This window comes from Pelophylax lessonae, assembly GCF_965119305.1.
Source record: "Pelophylax lessonae genome assembly, chromosome: 1".
Taxonomy (NCBI): Eukaryota; Metazoa; Chordata; class Amphibia; order Anura; family Ranidae; genus Pelophylax; species Pelophylax lessonae.
Window position 1 is genome coordinate 773,420,031 of NC_138768.1, and position 17,749 is coordinate 773,437,779.

General features: G+C 41.8%; 1 protein-coding gene across 2 annotated transcripts in view; it reads left to right on the top strand.

Annotated features, from left to right (window-relative positions):
• Positions 1–7,872: 7,872 nt before the first annotated feature.
• Positions 7,873–17,749, top strand: part of LGI2 (leucine rich repeat LGI family member 2) — an 83,079-nt gene continuing 73,202 nt past the window's right edge. For both annotated transcript variants that reach the window (XM_082267893.1, XM_082267894.1), the window contains exon 1: positions 7,873–8,184. In XM_082267893.1, coding sequence (XP_082124019.1) covers positions 8,009–8,184 — 176 coding nt within the window. In that variant the 5' untranslated portion in view covers positions 7,873–8,008. The remainder of the gene's footprint in view (positions 8,185–17,749) is intronic.

The window sequence follows — 17,749 nt, forward strand, 5'->3', positions numbered from 1 at the left end:
AAATGCACGCCACACTTTTCAGATATTTATTTGTAAAAAATTTTGAAAACCATTTATCATTTTACTTCCACTTTACACTTATGTGCCATTTTGTGTTGGTCTATCAAATAAAATCTCAATAAAATACAATAAGATTTTTGGTTGTAACATGACAAAATTAGGAAAATTTCAAGAGGTATGAATACTTTTTTAAGGCACTCTACCTCCTCTAAGTCTCGTAACCCTCAGAATCCCTCCCCTGCCCGTAAATCTCTTCCTACTGAGTTTGTGTACTCCTTTACCCTGTGTAGAATCCTGCACCTCCAGGAGAATTTTATGGTGATTGGATACAGGTAAATGAATATTCTACCTGAATATTATAGCAATCCTGCTGCTGGTGATAGAATCCCAAGTGTAACATTGCCCTAACGAGTCGATGCTGTGCTCAGCAAGTAATTTGACATAACAGTTGGCGGGCACAAATGCATTTGCGCTTTCTTGATGCATGGGGTGCAATTAAGAATTAATGGCATCCACGTACGTCTGCAAAAGGCAGCACGTTTTTGTGTAGATCGGAAAAATGCACGATTTTGCGCACATTCCTGCACTGCATCTGGTGTGCACAAGTTCTAAAGCTGAACCTGGTAATCTACTTAAGCCCCGGAAGATTTTACCCCCTTCCTGACCAGGGCCTATTTTGCGATTCGGCACTGTGTGAATTTAACGGACAATTGCGCGGCCGTACGATGCTGTACCTAAACGTATTTGACGTCCTTTTTTTCCCACAAACAGAGCTTTTTTTTGGTGGTATTTGATCACCTGTGCGATTTTTTGATCATGCGCTATAAACAAAAAAAGAGCAACAATTTTGCAAAAATAACAATATTTTTCAAATTTTTTATATGAAATTCCCCCCAAAAAAAATGTAAAAATCAAATTTTTTTTACATTTTTTGCCAATTTGTTTTCTGCTACCTATGCTTGGTAAAAAAAATCACAATAAGCGTATTTTGATTGGTTTGCGCAAAAGTTATTGCATTTACTAAGGGAAAGATTTTTGTCATTTTTGTTGTTTTTTTTTTAACGAGTAATGGCGGCGATCTGCGATTTTTTTTTGCGGGACTGCGACATTGCGGTGGATAGATCGGACCCTTGACTGACATTTTTGACACTTTTGGGGGTACCAGTGACATTACTACAGTAATCAGTGCTATACATATGCACTGTTACTGTAAAAATGACACTGGCAGGGAAGGGGTTAACTTTATTGGGGAAGGAGGGGTTAAGTGTGTCCCTAGGGGCGTGTTTCTAACTTTGCAGGGATGTGGCTTTACATGTAACAGCAGAGATCTACGGTCCTACATAGCAGGACCGTTAGATCTCTGCTGTTACACAGGGAAGAATGACAGGCGGCTTTGTTTACATTAGCCGCCTGCCTTTCTCCCTTCACAGCGGACGATAACGAGTGACCGGCGGACATCGGGTCCGCCGGGCACACGCGCTGACTTCTTAGGGAACGAGCCGGGGCGGGAGCACGCCTCCGGCAGCGCTCGCCCGCCCGCTATTGGCTCAAAGGCTAGTGACGTACCGATACGTCACTTTGCCTGGCCGGGGCTGACCGCCGCAGTATATTTACTTGCGGCGGTCGGTAAGCGATTAAGACTAGGCCTTTTATGACACATTTTGCTTACATCTAAAATTCTGCCCTTTTTTTGCTAGAAAATGACATAGAATGCCCTAAAATTATATATATATATAAATTTTAGCAGAGGCCCTAAAGAATAAAATGGTAGGTTTTGCACTTTTTATGTCACATGGTATATGTGCAGCGTTTTTTTTAGCACCCTTTAAAAAAAAATACACTTTAATGAATTTTATTGCAAACAAACACAATAAAATACTAAATCTTTTTGTAAAATATAAAAGATGGTGTTACGCCAAATAAATAGATATCTAACATGTCACATTTCAAATATGGGCACGCTTACAGAATGGCACCAAACTATTTAAAATATTTGGTCAAACACTACGAGATATCCGCGCTAAAAAATGAATACAATTGAAAACAGAAGAGCACCCAGCATAAATTCTGTTGATTACAAAAAAACAAACATAAAAAAGTCCATATGTAGCGCTGAAAGAAGAGCAACTATTACTCCATGATCCAAACAAGAGGATGAGATCCCATCACCATCATCCGTGTAAATGGACAGCACACTACACCGCAGTGCCCAAAAAATCTCCTTACCAGAGCCAGAAATTAACATGGTTATGTAAGTATAGAGTTGTGGTCAACAGCAGTGTTCAGATGAGCACCTCCTCAACGGACACTTCCACTTGGCAGGAAATCACCAGCTCCACTCTTCCATGCATACACCACTACTATGTTGCAAAGGTTTCCTTTAATCTCAGATACAGTATGGGGATAACACCACCAAGAAGAGACAACAAAGCAGTATATAGTGAAGGTCCGCAGAAAACCACGGGAAGTTTATTAAAAAGGTACTTACAAAGATAATCGATCAATAGGCATCATAAAAACATCAAGATCTGCCACGACTCGTAGGCGGGACGCTTAAGCACAAGTACGCTATGAGCTGCGGCAGATCTTGATGTTTTTATGATGCTTATTGATCGATTATCTTTGTAAGTACATTTTAATAAACTTCCCATGGTTTTATATGGACCTTCGTTGTCTCTTCTTGGTGGCATTATCCCCATACCTGAGATAAATAGTAGTGGTGTGTATGCATGGAGGAGTGGAGCTGGTGATTTCCTGCCAAGTGGAAGTGTCCGTTGAGGAGGTGTTCACCTGAACACTGCTGTTGACCACAACTCTATAGTTACATATCAATGTTCATTTCTGGCTCTGGTATGGATATATTTTGGGCACTGCGGTGTAGTGTGCTGTCCATTTACACGGATACTGGTGATGGGATCTCATCCTCCTGTTTGGATCATGGACTAATAGGTGCTCTTCTTTCAGCACTGCATATGGACTTTTTTATATTTAAAATATTCAAAAATCTCCATAGGCAATTTACAGGTTACCAGTGGAGAGTTACGCAGGAGGTCTGGAGCTAGAATTGTTGCTCTCGCTCTGACATTTGCGGTAATACCTGAAATGCGGTGGTGCGACCGCTGTTTACGTATGCATTCGGTACAAAGGCGAAAGGTGAGTATGCAAACCCCGAAGTGGGTCACATCCTTTGTGACAGCAATAGGCAGTGATAGGTACTCTTTATGCAGAGGTCTAGGGTCTAATAGACCTCTCCTCAGCCCATAAAAGCATCTGATCACACCAAGATCATCTGATCAGTTTTAAAAATGGTGACAAAGAACAGGTTGCATCCGGTTTCCTATACCATAGAGCTAATTAGGGACCTTCCAGTCCTCGAAAAGCTCTACAGTAAGCCAGCGGAACTGCCAGCTTCAGTTCCTGGGTTCTCAGGTGGGACAGAGAGCCCAGGGGGGCACCGGCAGGCAGCGGGAGCAGGGGCATATCCACCACAAGGCAAACAGGGCGTTTGCCTTGGGCAGCATTTTTTACGGCAGTGGCACCTGTACCAGGATGTTGCCTGCTGCTGTGGCATCACCCCCCTTTCATTTATTAGAGCCAGCAGTTGGCTCTCTTGTAATAGCAGTTAGAGCGGCTCACTACAGGAGACCCGAGCGACCAGCCGGCGCATCCGTCAGGATCAGCTTTGATCAGCTGTTTGTAACAGTAAACCAGTGAAAAGGCATCACTTCCATCAGCACCATTTTTAAAAATCTAAAGCATTCAAAAATACAAAGCTTGGTGTTTTGAATGTTTTTAAGGGCAGAGGAGGGATTTGGGGTCTTATAGACCCCAGATCTCTCCATAAAGAGTACCTGTCACGTGCCTATTGCTGTGACAAGGGATGTTTACACTCTTTGTGACAGAAATAAAAGTAATAAAAAAAAAAAATTAAAGCAACAGTGTAAAAAATAAATAAATCAAATTAATATTTAATAAAAAAAAAATTTAATTGCGCCCGTCCTTCTTTGCTCACACGCAAAGGCGACTCATGTGTTGGTCCCGCACGCATGCAAACAGCGATCTTCGCACATATGTGAGGTATTGCCACGAACGCCAGATCATGGACAGTAATTCTAGTGCCAGATTTCCTGTGTAAATCTAAAGTGGTAACCAGTAAAGGCTTTTAAACATCACCTATGGATAATAAAATGTATGTCGTTTGTCGCCAATGCACGGGCGTGCGTAATTTTAAAGCAGCTGGGGTGGGACAGATTTAGTCTGGGGCAGCACAAAACCAAAATACACCACTGGGTGGGAGGGGGGTGGGGTGGAGTGTGATCTATAAACTATGAGTAAGGCCTTGATGGGCTGAAGCATGTTAGTGTTGGCTCTTTTTGAAACGTGTACTCCTTGAACAAAATGAAGAGAAATTTTATTCATCCTCACCTGGTTGCCGACTTTATCTACATGAAATGACCCCTCCCGCCGCCTGTGAAAGTCATCCAGTAGCTAATTAACCACTCATATGGCTTTTACAAAAAAGCCGATCGCCTCCTGGAGAAAACAATACTGGGATGATGCCTGTAGCTGCAGGTATCATCCTGGTGTAGCATAGCCCACTTAGGAGCTGCTGAGTTAGGATTTGGCACTGCTACACGGCCAGGCACACAGTATTTTCTTCATGCATTCCAACACAGAAAACAGTCCTTGGCTTGTTTTGATGTTTTATTAGGGGTTGATAACTTGAATGGGGTAGGGAATTTTCAGATGCCCAACTTGGAAAAATGTCCAGAAACTATTAACAGAGGGGACAATTTCCTCACTATGTACATGCACATGTACAAATCCTCTTCTTTCTCCCTCCGGCAAAAACTTGGTTCACATGTACAGCTCTCCCGCTGATCACTCCAGGGGAACTAACAGTCTCTAATGTTAATTCAGCATCAGCCCATTATAGGCTAGGAACATTCCATCCCTTTGTAAGTACATTATGGAGTGAGCAGTATCGCCTTCTGTCTTCCTGTAGACCCTGAGCCCAGTTCTACTGTTGCAGAAGATACCAGCCCACCTGGCTGCTTGCTTCCCCAGTCCTTTCTGACTGGCACACTTCCATGGAGATTCCTCGGAACAAGGATGAAGACTTAAGCACACCGCTTTCTTAGAAAGAGCACAGTCTGACATTACTCACTGTCCTTGCTTGCTCTGTTCTGCTGCCTCTTCCAGCATCAATCCCTCAAGTTGCCTCCTCTAGTGGGATCCTTCCAGGCCAGCTATCCTGACCCTCCAGCCCAAGGTAAAACCCTTCCCCAGCAGGGGTCCCTAAAGGGCCACTGACAGCCTCTCCTCAGCACTCCATCTGCATCTTCCACCCGACTCCTCTCGCTGGCATGGCCCATGTCTATTTATGGGAATTTCTCAGGCCCCCTTCCAGTCCACTTCTGGGGATTGACTGAGGTCCCATAAATATTCATAGCAGCCCCTCCTAACCTCCGCCCTCTATATATAGAGCATTCTTCAATGTCCCAGACACCAGGGAAGGCACCAGAGAGCTGCTAGTATGAGTCATTAAGCCCTGGCCTCTAGTATCCCTGACCCAATTCAGTGACTCAGGTGTATCCCTGGCCAGAAATATGCTTTTGCCTACTCTGACTCTCAGGGACCAATGTAAGTATGAATATATTTCTCTAAGAGATCGCAATATACTATCAGACTGATGATAAATCAAAAAAATATTGCATTCAACAAATCAATGATGGTGATTTCGGATAATGCATTGCAAAAAATATTGCATTCAACAAATCAATGATGGTGATTTCGGATAATGCATTGCAAAAAATATTGCATTCAACAAATCAATGAAAGTGACTCCAGATCATGTGATAAATATAATAAATATAATAAACCACAAAGTCCATAAAGGAATAAATAAAAGTCCAAGAGTGAATAAAGGTGTTCAGGGACAGAATCCTCCACCATTTAATGATATTTTCTCCACTGTGCTGGGAACAAATCACGCTAATGCGCTTACCAGATGATGGCTGTATGCAGGCATTTATCACTCATGAGAGTATATCTAACCAGCTCAAATCAGGACCCTTTAATAGCTCCACTTAGACCAGCAGGATGATTCCCCTCAGACCAGCAAGATGACAGGCACCGCAGCATAGACACGGACAATCCACAATCCAGCAATGGTCATGAAAGAATAATGGCCACCATAGTGAAGTATTGAGTCCCCAGGAAGACATCATCTATGACAAAGCGCGTCGGGAAGGCGTGCTGACGTCACCACGTGATACCCGGAAGTCGGTGTTTACAGATTCTGCCGATACAAGCGCTTTTTCCTGTATATACATGTGAGTGTTTTACCTTCTTTTAATAAATGTTTATCCATACATACTTCACTATGGTGGCCATTATTCTTTCATGACCATTGCTGGATTGTGGATTGTCCGTGTCTATGCTGCGGTGCCTGTCATCTTGCTGGTCTGAGGGGAATCATCCTGCTGGTCTAAGTGGAGCTATTAAAGGGTCCTGATTTGAGCTGGTTGGATATACTCTCATAAAAGATACATGTATATGTATATGCATATAGCCATCATCTGGTAAGCGCATTAGCGTGATTTGTTCCCAGCACGGTGGAGAAAATATCATTAAGTGGTGGAGGATTCTGTCCCTAAACACCTTTACTCACTCTTGGACTTTCATTTATTCCTTTATGGACTTTGTGGCTTATTATATTTATTATATTTATCACATGATCTGGAGTCACTTTCATTGATTTGTTGAATGCAATATTTTTTGCAATGCATTATCCGAAATCACCATCATTGATTTGTTGAATGCAATATTTTTTTGATTGATCATCAATCTGATAGTATATTGCCATCTCTTAGAGAAATACATTTTCTATTTATTGTTTCACTACACTTATCATTTAGCGCAGCTTTACCCCCCTTTACTTGTTACTTTGGTGTTTCCCACTGTAGCTGCAGCTTTGATTTAATCCAATTGTTCACTTTATTGGATTTTTTTGTGTTTAGCTCGGTTATTTTTTACACATTAAGTATGAATATGCTGAGAGGCCACTGAGGAAGCTGACAATCACTGTAGTAGTAAGCGTTACTACAGTTATAGTTATAGTCAGGGTCTTGTACATATAGGCTTCCCCTCTACACAATGACCACAGGGGGTGACTTGCTTGGAACAATCACCATTTACAAAATGTCTTGTATTTTTTCAATGAATACAAGGCTTTCTCTGAGTGGACGAGGTGGAGATCATGGAGTCATCATTCTACTTCTCCAACTTATCTGATCAGAGAATGTCTTGTATTGTGAAAAAAAATACAATCTATTTTGTGAATGATGAGCATGTGGCACTGTTTTATTAAATGATGAAGGATAGTATGAAAAATACAATGTCATTTTATGTAATATCATTTTTAAGTACAGCAAATAAAATCTCGCAATGCACTATATGAAAGTTTTAATAAAAGGCAAAATCCGGTTTGCTCCTGGTTAGCTCTTTCAAGGCTTTATGATCTAGTCTTCTTGTCTCCTCATTCTAAAATAACACCAGTAACATTATGTATTTGTAAAGGTAAGATTTCCTTCCCGGAGTCCCCAGGCTGCCCCGGGGTCACCACATGTAACATGTCACACAGGGCAATCCTGCACTTGTTCTAAACACACATCTTTTTCCAGCCCTTGCAAGGTCATCCTCTAATCTGCCCTCCTCATGTTCAAGGAGGATGGAGCATGCTGAAACACAGTAGGAACCTTTGCTACTTGGGGATTATTTTTAAACTCACCCGAATGGAGAGTTTAATAAATTATTCATTGGAGGGAAGAGGGAAAAAAAGAGGCTGCGGCTGAAATGCTGATGTCAGGAGACAAGTGCAGTGTAGTATGGTGCAGTCAGGATAAGGAATGCCTGCCAGCCAGCTCCTTCCCGAGTCTCTGTCCTCCCAGCACTCACTATTACACAGTGCATACACATTCTCTCAGACAGGGGGGTCAGGTTGAGAATGGCACTCATGAAGGAACCCCTGCTATTCTTTATGTTGCTGGGCTGTATGCACCACACTGCTCAACTCAAGAAATCTACCAGATGTCCTTCCACATGCAGCTGCACCAAGGAATCAGTCATATGTGTCGGCTCTTCCTGGATCCCTAGGACCATCCCCAGCGACATCAGCTCCTTGTAAGTGGAACGCCGATTGCACAAGGTGCATGAATGAGGGATGCTGTGTCCTGTCCAGCTGCAGGAGCTCTCTTTAGAAGTGTTCACAGCTGGACAGGAAAAATATTTAGGGTGCAATTCAGTTTAATGACTACTAAATAACCAGCATGCATGCAGGGAGATGTTTAGCGCTCTTTAAAAATCAAGACTAGTCTGCAAGTCTGCCAACTTTTTATTGTATTGCTGCAATAGATTTTTATATGCCTTTTTATTAGGATGACCAAAAGTTGATGTGCATGTGGGTGTTGATGTGCTAGACTGATGAGGGGGAAATGAAAACATGCAGTGTAAATATAGGTGTGTCTTGTGTGGACCACTGATGCTGTAAACTCTGTTGCAGTTTTTTATTATTGCAGTTCCATCATTATTAGCACTTGCTTATGCAGCGTGCAATTAAATATAAAATAATTGTGCTCCAGAGACTGGTTATTTCCCCTGGCCATGGCCTGAAATAGTTCTGTGTGCTGGCCAACGATGCAGTGTGGATGGAGGAGGGGGGGCATTCCAACTTGCAGGACTCGTAACTCTAGTAACCCACCTGCTGTGACATCACAAAATATGACACTGACACAGGTCCTTACAAAAGAAACATTTTATTTGGCCTTGTATTTCAAATTTAAAGGATCAGTCCACCCGAAAGTAAAATCTTAGTTATAGGCAGAGCCTGGAGGAATGAGACAGCTATTAGATTCTTGTATGCCTTGAATGTTCCAACAGTGAGCCCTGCCTTCCAGTTGCTGGCCCTGTTCCTGTCTCCCTATGAGTGTTGTGTGTTCCTGTCCATCGTTGTGGCTCCCAGTTCCTCCTTTTGTATCTTCCATAATATAAACTAAGTATAGTGGGACCACTTCTTATATTGGCCCCTCATTTAGATCTCATTTATTTAATTCTAAAGAAATGCTTTATATATATATATATATATATATATATATATACCTATACTAACTACCCCATAGAAGAAAGATGTGTATACTTACCTTTTCTCAGGGTGCTCCAGTCCAGTCACATGATCTTCTCCATGTCTTCCTGTGCCAGGTACAGAGGAGAGCACACTGACAACAGCTGGAATGCTTGAGCAGTGACGTCACCCATAGGTTTACTATGGGCCATCCATTGACAGTGCTCCCTCCACTTCCCTGAAACCACTGCTAGCGGGAAAGAAGAGCTAATCATGTGATTGGACCAGAGCACCCGAGAATAAGTGTTAAAAGGGAGAGTATGAACAATTTTAAGATTAGATTGTTTTAGCCCAGGGTTCTACTTTAAAAAACAGTTTGCAATGGAGTGGCCCTTTAGAAATCAGTCCATCCATAACTGATATTTCCTTTTCTAGTGTGCTGAATCACCCACTGGATTCTTATGTCTGTCAGAACAGTTTGGCATTATGATCTACCCATTATAGTTCCTGGTTCTGTTCCAAAGCCTTAGAGTTTCGTCTTTCATTCTGCAGCAGTGGGAGCCTCATTATTTCTGTAGCATTCTCTATACTTGTGTAAACTAAAACTGGAGAGTGATACTCTTTATAACAGAAGTGGCAGGTAGGTAGACCTGAGAAGTCAATTGCAGGAAATATCAGAGCCCCGAAAAATGGAACAAGATGTAGGGTGATTCATCTTGCCAACATCTAAAAAAGTGAATTATTAGAACTCGACTGACTGTTTAATATAGATTATGATTCAGCCCTATAGCATCGTTTTTTTCCTCTTTATTAAAAAATGTCCTCTTTGTTAATATAAAATAAATACATCTTATCCTGTATAATAACAATAATAATTTACACAGATATGAGCCTCGAACAACTTTCTAAAATGCAATTTTGCTTAAATGTTAGTACATTTGCCTGCTATTTTAATTATTTTATTTTTATGTTTGTTTGCAGTACAGGTACACTTTAACATGCCCATATACAATTTAGTTATAGGGGAGGTTTGGAGCTTATGGACCCAGTTCTATTAGTACACAGACAATAAATGGTGTGCTGACACCTAGTACCACTAGATATCCAAGATGGTTTCTCAAAGGCTGCAGCTCAAAGTTAGCCAAACCAATAAGAACACATCAGGTGAGCCAGAGTGTAAGGTTCTGGCACTCTCAGTGCCTCCTATCACATTTATTCCGGGTGATTTCCATCTACCTAGACAGAAGAAACACATATAGGTGTGTTTCCCTTTAAGGCTGAAGCTGTCATCACCCAGCGCCGGACTAGATGGCTATTTAGGGCGTCGGTTCTCACTCACATGTGTTCGTTCAAACACCAGTACCTGGATACTAATCTTGCTTGAAGCTTCCATGCTTGCAAGCTCTCCTCGCTGACGAACCTCGCTGCGCTGATCCCTGCATCCTGCTACTGGATCCTTCGGCTATCGCTATTAGTGCTAAGTACCCCACAGGGGAAATCTCTATAGACTTGTACTAGGCTTACACTATTTAGCTCTGCATAGCAAGGACTGTCTTTTACATCTGCATAACTAGATTGCTAGCTCTTGAGGCTACTGCTACTATTTCCTGCACTGGGTTGATCTCTCCTGTATGCACCTGCTACTCTGTCATCTGTTATCATACATGATCGCTAACCCTTCCTGCATCCATCTGCACTGTCTCACCTCAAGTGTCTGTCACCTACCACTTCCACTCAAACCTATCCCTAAGACCTTTATCATTGTCTTACCACATGTATATAAAGTCACACTAGGAACCAGCTTAATTACTGTGTGTATTTACTTGCTGAAATAAGACCTTCCATACATGATGAGTCATTGAGGTTGGGATTGGTATCTCAGCATATCTCCTACATGACTACTGACGTGGAACTACTTCTGCAGCTGAAAATCCACACCTTATAAGAAACGCAAGGAGCGTTACAGATTGAACGAACCCAAAAAATGGATTCAGCAGAAGTAGCCACTCAGGTGACACAATTAAAACAGCAGGTATCTGCGTTAATACACGCACTTGCTGAATTGAAAAACGACAATCAGGCTCTGTCGCAGCAGGTAATTAGACTGACACAACTTACCTCTGCACAGTCTCCTGAACCCAAGATAAATCCCCCTTTGGTATTTACAGGCGATCGCAAAAAATTTAGCGAATTTAAAAACGCATGTGAGTTACTTTTTTTGCTAAAACCTCGTACCTACCTTACTGATCACATTAAGGTTTGTACTATTATTTCTTACCTATCAGGCGATCCTCGAGCCTGGGCAGATTCTCTTTTTGAAAAAAACGACCAGCTTCTCAACTCCTATGCCTTGTTCCTGGCAGAGCTCACTAGCCTATATGATGACCCCAATAGGCAGAGTACTGCCGATCTTCAGTTAAGATCCTTGAAACAAGGAAAAAGGCCTGTAGAAGACTTTGTCGCAGAATTCAAGAGATGGACCCTTGATTCAGGATGGAATAATGCATCTCTGAAAACCCAATTTAGGCTTGGCCTATCAGAAGCCGTCAAGGACGAGCTCGCCCGAGCAGAGATGCCAAAAACCCTGGATACATTGATACAACTCAGTATCACCATAGATAGAAGACTACGAGAAAGGAAGTCTGAAAAAATGGAAATGCCATTATCCAGTTCTTCTCAGAATTCAGCTATTGACCCCACTCCTAAACCCGCTCCAGGTAACCACAGACCCCGGCTACCTAAGGAAAAAAGGAGACCTAGTAGATATGGTGATCCTGCCTGGTCATGGTCCGAGCCTGCCTCAAACAGTCGACCTTGTCACTCTGACACATCCCATTTGGACCCTGATCCTACAGAGATGGATGAGGAGCCTATGGAGATTGGTGCCATACATGCTAGGTTGTCCTCACAAGAAAAAAGAGATCACAGGAGAATCTGTGGCCTTTGTTTTTATTGTGGTGAAGGGGGACATTTCATTACATTCTGCCCAACCAGACCCCATAGGCCTAAGGCTCTCCCAATGGAGGCCAGGCGAATCCGAAGGGTCTTCCCTGAAAAACAGCCTGGAAATTATCAAGGCTGTTGCCAGCCCTGTCCCCGTTCTATATCAGTGAAGGACACCCAGAAATTAACAAATATTGGAATAGATATTCCTTCAACTCCAGTGAACTTTATACCACGTTCAAAAAACCCTCCTGTACCACCTCCTGAGGATACTCCTATTTTTGCAAGCACATTTCTGGCTTCCGATGAAAATACAGAGATTCTTGCACCTGACTGCGTACGTGCTTCTAATGGCACGGTGGTATGTAGGAAGGATCTGAGGATGTTTGAAGAAGCATTGGTTGCTAGGTCTACTAGGATTACTTTGGATGGTTATGCGTCCGATTCTAGTGAGGGGTCCATGTAGCAGACACCCTAACAACAAGTGATCCGATTCTCATCGGTTACCAACCTGATCCGATTTTTATATCGGCAACAAGGGATCCGATTCTCATCGGCTACCAACCTGATCCGATTTTCATATCGGCAACAAGGGATCCGATTCTCAGATCGGTTACCAACCTGATCCGATTCTCATATCGGCAACCAGTATTATCCGATTCTCATATCGGCAACCAATTTTTTTTTTTCTTCCCGATTTTCATATCGGCAACCAGTCTTATCCGATTCTCGCATCGGAGACCAGTCTCATTCCGATTCTCATATCGGCAACAAAAAAAAAAAAAAAAAGAGAAAAATTTTTTTTTTCCTTCCGATTTTCGCATCGGCAACCAGTCTCATGTGATTCTTATATCAACAACCAGCCTTAGAGGCCTTCCGGAGCCGGCCTTACGGGGGGGGGGTAATGTAAGGTTCTGGCACTCTCAGTGCCTCCTATCACATTTATTCCGGGTGATTTCCATCTACCTAGACAGAAGAAACACATATAGGTGTGTTTCCCTTTAAGGCTGAAGCTGTCATCACCCAGCGCCGGACTAGATGGCTATTTAGGGCGTCGGTTCTCACTCACATGTGTTCGTTCAAACACCAGTACCTGGATACTAATCTTGCTTGAAGCTTCCATGCTTGCAAGCTCTCCTCGCTGACGAACCTCGCTGCGCTGATCCCTGCATCCTGCTACTGGATCATCCGCATCTCCTGAGCGATCCTTCGGCTATCGCTATTAGTGCTAAGTACCCCACAGGGGAAATCTCTATAGACTTGTACTAGGCTTACACTATTTAGCTCTGCATAGCAAGGACTGTCTTTTACATCTGCATAACTAGATTGCTAGCTCTTGAGGCTACTGCTACTATTTCCTGCACTGGGTTGATCTCTCCTGTATGCACCTGCTACTCTGTCATCTGTTATCATACATGATCGCTAACCCTTCCTGCATCCATCTGCACTGTCTCACCTCAAGTGTCTGTCACCTACCACTTCCACTCAAACCTATCCCTAAGACCTTTATCATTGTCTTACCACATGTATATAAAGTCACACTAGGAACCAGCTTAATTACTGTGTGTATTTACTTGCTGAAATAAGACCTTCCATACATGATGAGTCATTGAGGTTGGGATTGGTATCTCAGCATATCTCCTACATGACTACTGACGTGGAACTACTTCTGCAGCTGAAAATCCACACCTTATAAGAAACGCAAGGAGCGTTACACAGAGATAGATTCAGATAGACCCGTTAGGCCTTTACATCCAGCTTTAGTTGATTCATTTTGGCAACCATGTTTCTCATCTATAATGTAAAACTTTTCTGAATTGCAGCACCAGTCAAATTGCTGGTTTTGTGCTGATGCTGGGGGGGTGTAAGTGGGAGAGGTAAGTCGCTGATCCTAAAACAATTAAGCAGATATACCAAATTGAGAAATATAAACCATCTAATATTACTGTATATAATAAGCAATTACAGCATAATAATGAAACAGGCTCTAGCACCCTTGGGTGCAAAAAAAGATAGTGCAAATGGTGTGTGGCTATATCACACTGAAAAGTGATGCCCTAAACAGGTATAGTTAAAAAGGAATAGTCACATGTATAGTTAAATTGTATTCAAAGCCACAGTCCTCTGATTTAGGGTTTAGGGCAAGGGTTTATTGCTAATTTCTGTTAGGGTACCATTAAAAAGCACTTTAACTTACCTTAGCCCTGGCTCTTCTGGCAATCAGGGCTTTCCTCCTCCCTCAACACTTCACTTATAATGCAGGACTGATGGTCCTGCATTGTTCTTGGCTACATCAGAGTGTGACCGCTAGATGGAGTTCTGAAGAGAACTGGGGACTTTCTGGGACCAGTTACATGGAGATGAGGGAGCCTGCAGGAACAAGGATTAAGGTAAGTTAAAATGCTTTATTAATAGTACCCTTGACATAAATGTATGCATTTAGCCTTTGCAGTGTAAGAGGAGTACCACTGAATGAGTAGTTTTGAATTCCCCTGGAATTTAGACCTAAATACTGGCAAGCATCTCAAAAACACACAACCTCAGCACAATCATGGATCATTGGTAAAAATTTAAAAGCTTGAAAAATATACAGTAAAATTTAGCGCATAGAATATAGACAGAGAGAAAACACTTTTTCAGAGCCTACCTTGAAGCCCAATTCCGGGCCTAGAAGTTTTTAGTCTATGATACAATCTATTTTTACATCTTTATTATTATATGCATGTTTATCTAATGTGCACTGTTTTTGGTCACTATTTCACAGATATTTATGACCTTATGATTTTTGATACACGTTTGATGAAAGTATTGTTTTGAATTATATGTCACATATGGATATGAGTTTGATTTATATTTGAACAGCGCACCATTTCACTAATTCATAGTTACAATTTTTTTCAAGACCTAGAAAGCTTGATATAGTGGGAGCAGCAGTTCACTAGCATTTATAGTCACAATTCCTTTATCAGTTAGCACACCATAGCAGCGCACCAGTGCCCCAAAAATTACCTAGTGTAAAACCATCACTCTTGGCCCTGGGGAATTCCTGTTACTTTTCCATGCTAGATCTGGCCAATGGATACTGGCAAATCCCTGTCAAGGAAGGGGACAGCAAAAAGACTGGATTCGTTACCCCTCTGGGGTTGTACAAGTTTAATTGGATTCCCTTTGGCCTAACCAATACACCCAGTACTTTTCAAGGACTAATGGAGCGGTGTCTTAGATATTTAAACTTTGGCCTTTGACGATCACATCCAAGTCTGAGGTTCTTACTTCGCTTATCTAGTGTGGATTAAAACTCAAGATAATTAAATGTGATGCAGACCTTGACATAGTACCTGGGGCATGTAGTTGAAGCTGAAAGGGTATCCCCATATCTGACTAAAACACAGGCTGTACAAAATGGCTGACCCAAAAAAAACTGAGACTGAGCTACGTACATTTGGTACCTTCTGGTCCGTTGCTTATCAGCATACAATCTTAAACTTTGCTTGGATTGACTTGCACTTAAAATGCAACCCCACCTTCAGTTGAGACTAAGAGGGAGATTTACTAAAGCTGGAGTGTGCAAAATCTGGTGCAGCTCTTCAAAGAAACCAACCAGCTTCCAGGTTGTATTGTCAAAGCTTAATTAAACAAGTTCATCTAAGAAGCTGATTGGCTACCATGCACACCTGCACCAGATTCTGAGTGCATCAGTTTTAGTAAATCTCCCCCTAAGGCCCCTTTCTCACATACGGTCCGTTCAGTTCATCAGTTCAGTCACGTCAAAATGTATCAGTTTTCCATCCGTTTTTCATCCATTTTCCATCCGTTTTTCATCCGTTTTTAATCTGTTTTTCGTCAGTTGTCATCCGTTTTTCGTCAGTTGTTATCCGTTTTTCATCCGTTTTTCATCAGTTGTTATCTGTTTTTCATCCGTTGTCATCCGTTGTCATCCGTTTTCATCCGTTGTCATCCGTTTTTCATCCGTTGTCATCCGTTTTTCGTCTGATCCGTTTTTCTGACGGATAAAAAATAGGGAATTCATTCGTTCAAAAAAACGGACATTGACGGAAGCGGATGAAAACGGATGTTAACTTGATGATCATCCGTTGTCATCCGTTTTTACATAGAGATGCATTGATGTCCGCTTTTCATCCGTCAACAGATGGATGAAAAACAGGCAAACGGACAGCATGTGTGAAAGGGGCCTAAGTGACAGGCAACTGCAAATGAAGCCTTTGAGACTCTCAAAGAAAAACTGACTATTGCTTCCATCTTGCCATTTTCTGATTACTAAAAGCCCTTCTGAGTTTATTCAGATGGCAGTTTGCCAAACTTTGAAGCTGTGTTGGTTCAGAACAAGATGGGGTTGAAAGCGTCCTCACTTATGGTAGTCTAAAGCTGGTCATAAATTAGTATTTTTTTGCTTTAGTCACTGGTGGGTGGAGGAATCCCCCCTCCACTAGGACATTGTATTCTGACAGCGGGACCTACTGCTGTCAGAATATACTGATCAGTGGTTGCAGCTGTTTGGCTTCAGCTGCTGATTGACAAATGTTTTCCAGCATGTTCTGGCAGTGGCACCACAAACAGAAAACTTGTCTTCACCTACCAAAAGCATTCCTGCTAATCACAGTTCCTTTAAACTTTCTAGCTTTGGTAGCAATTTAAAGGGAATTTTATGTGTTAGCTGTGTCTACATAGGAGAATCTGGCTATAATATTATTTAAAAATATTTTTTCAATTATTTAAAAATAAAATATTTGGCTTCGTAACCCACTTTAGGTAGATGATAGTTGTAGCTTAACTGATAGCTATAAAACACTTTAACTTAAAGATCCGTACCAGGGTTTTTCTTCATCTTTAAACCTAAATTACATATTTTCCAGCATACAGCTAACTTCTTGTACAGGAATCTGACTAAGTAGAACCACAACTGCCATTCTGTTGCCTACTTTGAAAAAAGTTAGCTTTCCTGCAAAGTTAGGTAAATGTCAAGTTAAATTATGCTCAGGTTTGGGTATACAACTGTGAATGTTATCACTGCTGTTCACATAATGTTGACAAATTACTGGAAGGACGTTTTTACGCTGTCCCTGGGATGTACTTAGAAGGAACCTGTCAAAAACCTGATAGAAAATTGGTGCTGGATGTTTATATTTCTAACTTGTAGGACCCAGGGGATGTGGGTGAATCATAACTGTACTCCTGACTTTCCCCCAATGCACAGACATGAAACCCTTTATTGCAAAGCATTTATAACATGAATCCGTCATATGTCAGGCAGAATCAGTGTTATACATCAGACTAAGACACTTCAGAAATCAGTTTTAGTTTTTTTCGTAAATCAATGCAAGAAATTAGCAGCTGGAATTCAGCAGTTTTTAAATCCCAGACACTTTTGTAGAAAGTTAAAAAGAACCTGCAGAGAAGCAGAGCCCTTCACAGTGTTCCTGGAAACTGCAGATAAGAATTGAAAAGTGGCGTGCCTGATGTGAATCTCATATTATATGATAGCATCAATCTAGAAAACTGGTATTACTTCATCTATATATACAGATTTCTATTTTTGCATTGCCAACAAAGGCGGTGGTGTAAGGCTAGTAAGGGCTGTGATGATTATAAACTTTATCAATCTAAATGCCAGCAGTCTGAGAGTGGTCATCAATGGGGCAGGTTAACTCCACAGTTAACCCCTTA